Source organism: Diospyros lotus, chromosome 5, assembly GCF_014633365.1.
Source record: "Diospyros lotus cultivar Yz01 chromosome 5, ASM1463336v1, whole genome shotgun sequence".
Classification (NCBI taxonomy): Eukaryota; Viridiplantae; Streptophyta; class Magnoliopsida; order Ericales; family Ebenaceae; genus Diospyros; species Diospyros lotus.
Genome location: NC_068342.1, coordinates 39,230,536 through 39,242,998, shown reverse-complemented (window position 1 = coordinate 39,242,998; position 12,463 = coordinate 39,230,536). Strand labels below are relative to the sequence as shown.

Here is a 12,463-nt window from a genome sequence, read left to right as displayed (position 1 = left end):
AATAAAATAATTATTTAATTTTAATTCCTATTCCACTCTTCAATCATTGGCCTTACCACGCTAATCAATACAAAAGTATCGTTCTGGTCTGGAGCAAACTATAATTGTTAAAAGACAACAATTACATGGAAAAATACCAAGAGAATGAAAGTGCATGGTGCAAGCGAGGGAATTGGAAATCGAAGCGAAGGGCCTGATCTTTGATAAATTATGGCGGGGGAGCACCAGAGTAGCAAGAGGGGACGTGGAATTCAGAAAGTAAGGTTGTGTTTTTTTTGGTTTTTAATTTTTAATTTTAAGTTTTGAATTTATTTTTAATTTTCTATTCTGATAATCTATTTTTAGAAATTTAAAAACGCGTTCTCTTTATTATTTTAAAAAATTATTTTTTAAAATAGAAAGTTAGAAAACGCGTTCTCTTTGAACTTTTGAAAATAATTTTTTAATAATATTTTATTCAATAAATTTGATTATTCAGTAAATTAAAAATATTCAATGTTAATATATTATTAAAAAATATATACATTTTAAAGTTAATGAATTTTATAATATTTTTTTTATTATAATAATAAAATATAAATAAATAAATGTGTTTTGAGTTTGTTTTGGATGAAAACACTCAAAATAACTTTTGTTGTTTTGAGTTTTCTTTGTAATTTTTTTTTTTTGTTTTCAAAAATACATTTTTAAAAATAGCAAAGAAAACGAGTTTTCTTTATTTTAAAAAATTAAAAATTAAAAATGACTTGAAAACAATAAAGAGAACGTAGCCTAATAGTTGGAAAAAGAAGAAGAAGAAGAAGAAGACTGGAAGTGTAGAAATGGAAGCGAAAGGGGTGAGGGAATTGGAAATCGAGGCAATGGGCCTGATCTTCGGCGTACTACAATGAAGCAGCATCCTAACAACAAGAGGGGACGTTGGATTCGGAAAGTAATTGTTGGAAGAAAAAGAAGAAGAAAAAAACTACAAAGAAAGAGGAAAGAGGGAAAAAGGAGATTGAAGAAAAACATTTGAAAAAAAGAGGGGAAAAGTAATTGTTGGGATTTGTGCTTGATCTGTGCAGCACTCACTGCAAATTTATATAAATTTTGAAATGGCTCGAAACTTTTCATAACTTACAGAAATGACTCAAAAAATATTTCGAGTTATTTTTTCCATTTCCAAAACTCAAAATGGTTCAAAAACGCCAAAATAGCGAATCTGGATCGTTTCGTGCTTTATAGGTGGATAATTCTACAAAGCCATGCATTTATTTGATTACATTCACTATTCATACACTAGGAATGAACAAATTTCATTAAAATAAATCATAATTACAAAGACTGCCCCATTCTATCATTTTAATTGTATTTTTATACCATGGTTTTATAAAAATATATATTTTCCATCTAATTATATCACTTTATCTCTTTGTTTCATATGGGTTCTTTACTAATGACATAAGAAAGGCTCTTAGGCATTTTAGGTAATATCATTTCCATAATATATATTACATAATGAAAGTCCTTTTTTAGTATTATTCATCAAATTAATTTTTGTCACTGCCCTTCTATACTTCATATGGGTTTCGTATTATCATTGTTACTGTTTGATCTCAAGTTGATAATTTATTAAAATAATTTTGAAAATTTACTTTCGCTTAATATTTTTTGAAGCGTTTGTTAAAATGAGCAAGATAAGAGGTATCAAGATAAGGTTGAAATGCATTCCAGATCAAGATATGGAATGATTAAGATAAGACTGAAAAGCATTCTAAGATTTTTATTAAAGTATTTGTTAAATTTTTTAGAATCCACTGATACTTATATTTTTTCTTTTTATATATTTGTTAATGCATATGATAAGTATCAAGATAAGAATTTTTTTATCAAAATATTCTTATTATTAAATTTATGATTAAAATACTATTTTATGATTAATATGAATTGTCATAAAAATAAAAATAAAAATTTTATTTTATAAATTCATGTTCAAAAATAAATTTAAAAAGAATTGAAAAGTAGAAATTATTATTATTATAATTACAATAATTCCACCTAGATAATTAAATATGGTCAAAACATATTTTTATAATAGATAATAAAATATAAAATTAAATAAAATAATTTAAAAATTGGTGAAAGGAATTATATTAGTAAATAAATGTATTAAAAATGTATAACAATTTAAAACATATAATAATTTAAAAATGTATTAAATAATATTAATTATAAGACTTAAATAAATAATTTTTTTTAATAAATTTAAATCTTTAAAATGCATTAAATGATATTAACTATCTTACAAATGGCATATAAATAATTGAGCCTTATCTTGAAAGAGCCAGATAAATTTATCCAAATAAGAGGTCGAACAAATTTATCTTCAAAAGGGGAGATAAGAAGTCACATGAGGCTTTTCAAAAAATGATCAGATAAACTTAGCAAATACGTTAAAAAGACCAAACATCCAGAATACTTCCCATATCTGACATTTTCTCACTTTTATCTTGATTAATAAACACTCCATTTGAATAATAACCCTTTGTATTGAAAGTCATATTAGAGTTAATTTGGACTACTATTGAGTATATATAAATAAGTTAAGAAAGGTGATTAAGACTTATATCTCCTTGATGAGTTTGTCACGATCTAATTAATCTAGGCTCGTAATTTAGTAAAAAAATATTAAGAAAGTTAGATGAATAAAAAATTATATTCAATTAATATTTTTGGATGAAATATGTGTGAGATTGACAAGAAAAGAATGTTAAGATCATGTTACAAAATTTATTATTTCCATATTATTATCGAGAGTTTGTGTAAGACATGGAATTAAATCGACTCAATACTTGACCTATTTGAGTTGGGGTAGTAAATGGCACGCTAGATGGGCAAAACATTTATAAACTTTAATAGTCAATTTTTTTTTCCATCTTTGTATAAATTATACCAAAGTTTTGTTATTTTATTTGTGTTTGTTATTTCACCAATTTTAATATTTCTTTAAGAAATAATTTGGCCAGATATATACTATTTTAAAAAGTATTTATTAAAATTATATAATACAAAAACAAAAAAGCATAGAGGGCACTCATTTTATTGCAAACGACACGTGTGCATCGCACACGTGTTCGCGGACGATACACATCCAAAGAAAAGGAATATTTATAAGGTTAAGGTTGTAGTCACACTGCCGCCCTTCGGATAACCTCGTCAACGAAGTCTTGCATGTTCCGGTCGGAGGAGCCACCCTCAGCCACCGCCGCCTCCGCCGCCTTCTTCCACCGCAAGGCGTTGGCCTTCATCTCCGCCGCCTTAGCTCCGCTGGTGGCCTGTCTCAAGCACTCCGCCACCTCCTCCCTTGGAATTATCCTGTCCTCCGCCTCACCCCTACACATTCTGATCCCAACTTTGAAAACGTCAACCAAGTACTTGGCGTCAGTAACCTGATCGCCCCACTGCGGGAACGCCACCACCGGGATGCCGATGCTCAGAGCCTCCATGCTCGAGTTCCAGCCGCAGTGCGTCACGAAACACGCCACTGACGGGTGTGCCAAGACCTGTGTAGGATAAAACACGAGACGAGATTCAAAACAATGAATAATATTGTATTATTTTAAACTAATCATTTGATTGTCATGTAGGGTTATTTATATAGACGGACGCAATCGGCTGTAAATAGGTGTGAATAGGAGATCAGATAAGAATATGTATTGAGAGACTGATTCATCTATATATGGTGTTATTACTAATAAATAGCTTAGTTCTGAGTAGTTGGAATGGAGATATATAGTTATTAGTTTTGAGAGGGTTTTGGTAAATAACCTGCTCCTGGGGGCTCCACTGCACTACCCGGCCATTGTCGCCGGCTTTCTCCAGGAACCCATCGGGGAGAACGAGCAGCTCGTAGCCGGAATCCTTGTGCGGAGGCTTCATCACCCACAAGAACGACAACCCAGAATCCAAAACCCCGTTCGCAATCTCATTGATTTGCTTCTGCTTCAAGTACACGACGCTGCCGAAGGAGATGTACACGACGGAGCCCGGCGGCTTGGAGTCGAGCCACTCGATGCAGTTGTCGGCCTTGATGAAGTCTCCCCGCACGGTCGAGTTCGGAGCCTTCGGGTTCTTGAACAAAGGCCCAACTGGCTTGATCGGGCAGATCTTCGACATGTAGTTGAGAATCTCCGGCTCAAGCTCCTGGAACGTATCCATTAATATACAGAACGGCTTCGACAAGTTCTTGTACTGACCCAATATGGCTCGCCTCAGAAATGGGTAGGGAGTTGTGGGGTACAAGAAGCTGGGGATTTCGTCGTGCTTCAGCAGCGGCGTGCACGGCAACTGAATGTCAATTTCCATGGCTTTTTCGCTCGGAAAAGGGACCAAATTATGGTAAAAATGGTAGTAAGACGAGAAGCAGGCGCAAGATTGGACCCAAAGCATGGCGCTGGGGATGCCGAGGCTCTCCGCGACGTCGGAGACCCAGGGAATGAACGGGTTGTTGATGAGGCAGGAAACGGGTCGGAGCTCCGCCTTGTGTTTCTCGAGAATCTTGGGGAGAAGCTCCTTGCCAACGCGCTCGAGCTGGGGGAGGTACTGGTCCAGGTCTTGCCGGCGCGGCTCGTCTTCGGCCCAGCCGTCCTCGAAGAACTCGAACCGGATGAAGCCGTCGCCTACCGGAGTTGGCTCATCGCCGATGTTGCTGGCCTTTCTCATGTCCTTCCCGATGCTCTCCGGCGTCGAGAAGGTGACCAGAAGCCCTCTAGAGGCTAGGCGCTTGCCGAGACGAAGCAGCGGGTTAACGTGGCCTTGCCCCGGGAAGGACACCAGGAAGACATGGACAAGAGGTTGCGAGCCCATTTCGTGTGTGAATGAGAGAGAGAGAGAGAGAGAGAGATGGATGTTGTATAGAGGGAATGGAAGAGAAGAGCGAGGATTTTATACGGTTGGTTAGCTGGAGGAATTAATCAATCGTCATATGCAGTGCAGATGCCATATTATAATTGAACATTGGAATTGGAAGAAGAAGAGGAGGTAGACTGACTGTTAGATGGGTTTAGCGTCTCCTACTGCATGCATGCTTGAACGTTAGGTTACGATACCAAGCTGAGGCAAGGCAAGCTTTCACCTTATCTTATTATCAACTTAATTGGTACTACCATTCGTCACCCAATCAGCTTAGCCTAATGCTAGGTTCAACCCTTAATTTACCAATTTTTGATAATTAATTAGGTCCACGCCAAGGTTCTTGGCCATGCATGGGACCAATAATTATAATTATATGTGTTAAGAAACAAAATTCCATGGTTTTAATTATAGTTTATTAATCCACGTTCAGGTTGAGACGATTTTGTCTAAAATTTCACTGATACTATAATTAGATTGTTACAACTCTTGATGGATATTGGTATACTATTTGAGGTCTAAAAATTATGGTTTATATATATATATATGGTACAAAGAACGGCCCTCCCGAGCCCCCTTTGAACATAATTAATTATGGTTTATCATTAAATGTTTTGACAAATTAATGCATGATCGATGTTTGGAACATTAATTAATTCAATCTGCATGGTTGGAAGTAATTAATTAATTTTTATGGCCAAACATCACAAGATGACTGGAATTGAGTTAATAGTATATATATATATACACAAACTGTGCTCTTAATAGGTTATTGGCAGCTTCTAATGTTCATCCAACCTTACCTTCTCGTGTAGATATATTAGGCTGGCCTCACGGCAGCTGCAACGTTTCATCATCGATCTTTCAAAATCAAGAAAATAGAAATTCTACATATCCCCTATATAATTCCTTATATAATTCTATTATTACTGTCTAGAATCTCTAATCCCATTAAAAACTCATAGTAAAAAGACCCTAATCGAATCGAACACTACAAATACAAATACATAGCGATCCCCATCTCCAGTACTTTTGTATCTTGAATTAACCATTTGTTTAGTTAACGATTGTTTTTCGGGTTTTAGACAAACTAATTAATTATGACAAGACGAATTATTCGGTATAATTAAGGAGACTTAATTAGACTTATATGCTTTGATTATTATATATTGTTGATTAAACTAATCTAATAGTCTCTTAATTAAATGAATTAATAAGAGAGGTTAGAGAGCTTGGTAGTTGTTGAGAGGGAGGGAGGGGGTGCATTTGAGTAGCTGGCTAGCAACTGTGACATTGGATGTAGCTGCATCCATGTTGGACGGCACGCATTTGCAAATGCAACCGCTCCCTCCTCTGCACCTTCCAGTCAATGGAACCAAATACCATACATAATATCCACATATTATGTTTTTGTTTATGGCCAGTGACATAGGTATATATATGTTTTAGACGGCCCAAGGCCCAGTGACAATTTAAGGGCCTGCAACGGTCCAAGCTATCACCTTTCACGTGATTTGCTCTAATTTGCATTTATGAATCTCTATTTTTTCAATACTAGTTTAAAACTTGTGAGGCATGAAAATGTCTCTGGTTGTGGTTTTAGTATTTTTGAAACGTTTTTTTGTATCCAAATATTAAAAAATATAAAATAAAAAACGTTTCTGACCCATTTCTATACTTTCAAAAATGTGTTGGAACTATTTCATAATATTTTCTAATATCATACGTTTGTTTCCGATTTGAAAATACATTTTTTTATCTGTGAAGAGGTTCGGCACGAAAAAAATATTCTTTCTAACTAGGTTAGAGATAGGATTTTTTATTTTTTAAGGAATTTATTTTCAAAATTTATTTGAATACATTATGGAATTTATATTTATTTTTAAATTAAATAATTATTTTTTATAATTTTTTATATTAAAATTTATATTTACAAAAATGCCCATATATTTTTATTTATTTATGCAATTCCCCACGTTTTCATTTCTTACTTTTTTGAAAAATGTCATTTCTCTATTCTCGTGTCGTATTGTATCCATTTCTTATTTCTATTTTCGTGTAATCTAATTTAAAATTACTAATTTGTTTTATAAATAAAAAATTCATTCCATATAAAATGAAAATAAGTTCACAGAGCAAATTAGGGTATATCCGAGCAAAAACATAAACAAAATAATCAAATTATAACAAAACAGACATGATGCCACACCAAAAAAACAAAACAGATCCTAACTAGAAGATAGAGCTAACTAGACTGCTTTGATTGCTTCTTTTTCTTCTAATGATCCCGTTTACGTTGAGATTTAGACGTTAATGGAAGTTCTAATTTGGATAATGCTATAAGGACAAACACATTGATGCACAGGTTGACAAACTGAGGTTATCGCGAGATTTTGACACTGAAAATCTTGCAATAACCTCGATTTCAATTTTGACGCACAGGTCAGTCTCTATCCTCGCCCAATTTGAAAATTAGGGTTTAGTCGCTTTATTTGTTGCTCGCACTATCCTTACCCCCCATTGCCGATGACTCTATTTCTCTCTCTCGCTCGATTTCCATCCTTACCGTCACGGGTTGTTCCTCCATCGCTGAAAGTAATCTCTCTCTCTCTGATTTAGGGTTTAGGTCGCACTATTTTACTCTCTGTTTTGCTCTATCTATCGCTCACTTTCTCTTACTTTCTCCGTCCTCACTGTCACTAGTTGTTCCCCCATTGCCGACGACTTTCTTTCTCTCGCTCGCAAGCTCTCCGTCCTCACCGTCACGGGCTATTCCCCCATTGCTGATGGTAATCTCTCCCTTTCTCTCTCTTTCTCTCTGATTTAGGGTTTAGGTTGCACTATTTTACTCTGTTTCGCTCTGTCTATCACTCTCTCTCTCTCTTACTCTCTCCGTCCTCACTGTCACCACCTGTTCCCCCATTGCTGAGGACTTTCTTTCTCTCGCTCGCTTGCTCTCCATCCTCACTGTTACAGATTGTTCCTGTAATATCCTAGCATTTTGAGAATAATAATAATTAATTTTGTATTTAAAATATTTTTAACATCAATTAGAGATTATAATTGAAAAAAAAATTAATGGGTTTAGAGTTAGTGGGCTAAATTGGAAAAATAAAGACTAAGTAAATGGGCTTAGAGTTAGTGAGCTAAATTGAACAAATAAAGACTAAGTAAATGGATTTAGAGTTAGTGGGCAAAGTTGAAAAAAATAAAAGGTTAAATAAATGGGTTAATTAGTAGGTTAAGAAAATAGATTTAAAATTAATGAATTAAATAAAAAAATAATCTATTTAGAAGAAGATTTAGTGAAAAATAATTAAGGTGACAAAACAATTAAAGATAGTGAGTGAAATAATTGAGAAATGTTGGAGACAAAGTAGGGTGTGGACAAATAATTAAAGATTATGAGTGAGATTTAGTGAAAAATAATTAAGAAAGATGACAAAATAATTAAAGATGATGGGTGAAATAATTGAGAAATGTTGGAGACAAATTAAGGTGTGGACAAATAATCAAAGATAATGAATGAAATAATTAAGAAATATTGGAGACAAAGTAGGGTGTGAACAAATAATTAAAGATTATGAGTGAAATTTAGTGGAAAATAATTAAGAAATATGACAAAATAATTAAAGATGATGGGTGAAATAATTGAGAAATGTTGGAGATAAATTAAGGTGTGGATAAATAATCAAAAATAATGAGTGAAATAATTAAGAAATGTTGGAGACAAAGTAGGGTGTGGACAAATAATTAAAGATTATGAGTGAGATTTAGTGGAAAGTAATTAAGAAAGATGACAAAATAATTAAAGATGATGAGTGAAATAATTGAGAAATGTGAGAGACAAAGTAAGGTGTGGACAAATAATAAAAAATAATTGATGAAATAATTAAGAAATGTGGGAGACAAAGTAAGGTGTGGATAAATAATTAAGGATTTTTAGTGAGATTTAATGAAAAATAATTAAGAAAGGTGACAAAATAATTAAAGATAGTAGGTCACTACAATTATGTTAAGCTTAATTCAACCTCCTATAAATAGAGGAAACTTGAAAGATTTGAGGATTTAAATTAGAATGAGAAATGTTGAAAGAAAGATTTGAGAGTGAGAAAAAGACTTGAAAAAGAGAAAGAAAAAAAACATAGAGAGAGAGAGAGAGATAAAAATACCAAAAAATTCCTAGAAAAATCCTATAGGTTGGGTTTAGTAGTTTGTGTGAAAATTTGTGGTAGAAGGCGTTGTTGGATGCGCAAATCGAGACTTCATTGCAATATAAAAGAATACCAAATTGCTCCGAGGGAAGGTAAGTTATCTTCAAAAATTTCTTGAAAAATTTCAAATATATGAGAATGATATTTTAGAATTTTTGATGACAAAATTGGAAGAGAAATGCATGATTGGTATTTATTATGAATTTTTTATTCAATAGATGCTTGAAAATCAAAGAGAAAATGAGAAATAAATAGAATATGGATTTTAAAAATTATGAGGAAATTTATGGGGCTTAGGAATATTGTTTTAGGAATTATTGTGAAGATAAATTGAGAAAATTTTATGAGAAACTATTTATTTCATAACCTGGAGGAAATAATAGAAGAAAATTAGAGAAATTAGGAAAATTAGAGAAAATTATAAATCTAATTTTCTTAAGTAATTATGATGCCCAGGATACCTCAAGGTTCATAATTGAGAATGATTGGAAGTCCGATGCGAATTTTGAGGCAAAATTATGTTATGGGCAAAATTGTCTTTTTGGAAGGTAAGTGGTACATCCCAACTGAATTTAGTTTTATGAAAATATTTGGTTTGCAAGTGGTTCGATCCAAAACCTGATTTTACGTAAATAATTTTATCATGTTGTCATGCCTTGATGTGAGTATGTCATGTAGATTGCATTTACATGTTTGATTTATGAAATATGCATATGAGCATTATGAGATTCACGGTCATACGTTGCATGGGTTTGGGATTAGGTACTGGCTCCGTTACTTTGCCAAGGGTGCACCCATACACCTCGGTCTGGCAGGGAGACTAGAAAAATGGCGGATAATCTTAAGATGCAGTCGACCCAAACATGAGAGTTATGATGTTATGTGCATTACATACATACATGAGCATTAAATGTTTTGTATCCTTACTTAGATGATTCATCATCTAACCGGGGCTTTGCCCCTGGAATATTCAAACGTTCCAGATGAAGATAGTAGCATAAACGAGGATGAATGAGGCATGTAATGGCACTTAGCAAAGTGCATGTTGAGTTGTATGATTAGTTGAACGTATGTTATGTTGCTCATGTATTTAAGTTTTGCTACTTCGAATTCTAAATATTTGAGAAATGATGATGTAAAACCCTATTTAGGGTTAATGTTAGTTGAGAACTTATGATTAAGTCATGCTTAGAAATTTATGTTCTCGTGATGTAAGAGCTGAATTTTGATTAATGTTATGATATTAAGTTCGATTCTACCTTCCGCATTTAATGTTTATGATAATTCTCCTTAGAGATAAATGAATGGAAATTTTGGGATGTATAAGAGCAATTATATGGTTTGGTCTTAGTTTTAGTAGTATGAAAAAAAAAAATTTATCCTAGAATTGTCCTGAGTTATAACGGGCTTGAGAAACGGGGCGTTACAAATGTAATATCCTGGGAGACCAGAAGAGAATAGTATATATCGAGGATAGGTAAGGAAGGAAACAATACCAGCTGGATACCTTTTGGGCTGAATGTAGGCAAAGAACTCCCAAGTTAAGCATGCTTGACCTGGGGTAATCCAATGATGGGTGATCTCCCTGGAAAGTTTGAGTAGGCCCATTAGGGTAAGTTGTTCCAATCCTTCATATCGCTTGATGTGGGATGTTACAGGTGGTATCAGAGCCGTCCCTTGGCGAAGGTGGTCTGATAAGGGCCGGGAGTGACACCGGGGCTCGAGGGCCTGTACAAGGAGCGGCTTCTGGCAGCTTCTAGGATGGCAGCCCCCAAGGGGAGAAGATCTGGGACTAGTTGTAAGGTCGCATGACGAGGACGTGATGTGCTCAAGGGGGGGGAGAATGTAATACCCTAGGGGTCTAGAAGATAATAGTATATATCGAGGATAGATAAGGAAGGAAACAACACCAACTGGATACCTTTTGGGCTGAATGTAGGTAAAGAACTCCCAAGTTAAGCGTGCTTGACCTGGGGTAATCCAATGATGGGTGACCCTCCTGGGAAGTTCGAGTAGGCCCATCAGGGTAAGTTGTTCCGGTCCTTCATATCGCTTGATGTGGGATGTTACAGTTCCCCCATTGTCGACGGTAATCTCTCTCTCTCTCTCTGATTTAGGGTTTAGCTAGGTCGCACTATTTTACTCTCTGTTTCGCTCTATCTATCGCTCTCTCTCTCTCTCTGTATTTTTTACATTGGTATGTTTTTACGTTTCTTGTATATTTTGATGTTTCTTGTATATTTTCGTTCGAGAGGCTTGAACTGCTTTCTCTGTTTTCTTTCTTTCTTATGGTTTTTGTATTCACTGATTTGGGTCTTGAAAACCTAGAGTTGGAGATATGGGATTGGCATAAGTTTGGGTAAATTTGAGGGCTTAATGGTGGGTAATGAAAATGGCTACTGAAAATGTTCTTACATACTTTTTTAGATGTAAACTATGAGGTTGGGCATTAGTTGTAAGCCTATGCAGTGTTCTTGCACATACTTTTTTAGAGTCTTGATTACATAAATTCTATGCAGTGTTCTTGCACAAGTTAATTATGGATTATTCTTTACCTCGACATATACTTTTTAAAATGCATTTGAGTTTAGTCCTAATATTTTATTTGAATTCCAGTTAATGGAATTATTTTAGTTCCACAGCTTCCTGTATCTGGATGGATTAAACTATGAGTAAAAATGTGAATAGGATAAACCTTATCTTAAGAGAAACCAAGACTTATGTTTTTATTGCTTTTTCCTTATAATGAATTTGCGTGTTTGTATGCATGAGTGTGTTTGTTGCACCTGTCTTTGAAAAGGATAAATTTGTCTATTATGTTGTTACTAGGCCCCACTATTCTTGGATGGTATTTATTTCTCTAGTTCTTTCTAGAGATGATTGATTCGTAGTATTCTAACATGTTTTAGCTGGCATTCTAGCAATTAATTTTCTCAGTTTGGTCTGGGATAGTTGTGTTGTTATCTTACTTGATTAGCATTTGGTATGTTTTGTTTAGATTTATATTTGTCCCAGCTAGTTTGGTCCTGCACAAACCCTATCATCATTCTTATGCATCATGTTTTTGTAATGTAAACTATGTAATTCTAGGGATTGACTGTTTCTAGGTTACAAACTTGCAACTAATGCGCAAGCTAACAATTAGATGTAAATTTAAATATTTTAGTTAAGATGACGTCCAATTTAGAAATGGGTAAAGTTTCAATCAACTTTTCAACCTCGCATCAAGGAATCATGCGTGAGCATGGTGTGGCAGTTTGGTATTATACTTATGGACTAAATGTAATCCTGGAAGGAGATTTTTGCGATGTCGATTCTGGAAGGTAATTTTTATCTTTTAAATGTAATAATTGTTAATG

The 12,463-nt window shown here is 34.2% G+C and overlaps 1 protein-coding gene across 1 annotated transcript; it reads right to left on the bottom strand.

Annotated features, from left to right (window-relative positions):
* Positions 1-3,010: 3,010 nt before the first annotated feature.
* Positions 3,011-4,951, bottom strand: LOC127802877 (gallate 1-beta-glucosyltransferase 84A24). Its single transcript, XM_052338953.1, has 2 exons — positions 3,808-4,951; positions 3,011-3,542 (listed from the first exon to the last, which is right to left on the bottom strand). Exons 1-2 carry the CDS (start codon positions 4,843-4,845, stop codon positions 3,168-3,170), a joined length of 1,413 nt encoding a protein of 470 aa, XP_052194913.1. The 5' UTR covers positions 4,846-4,951; the 3' UTR covers positions 3,011-3,167.
* Between the last annotated feature and the right edge of the window lie 7,512 nt (positions 4,952-12,463).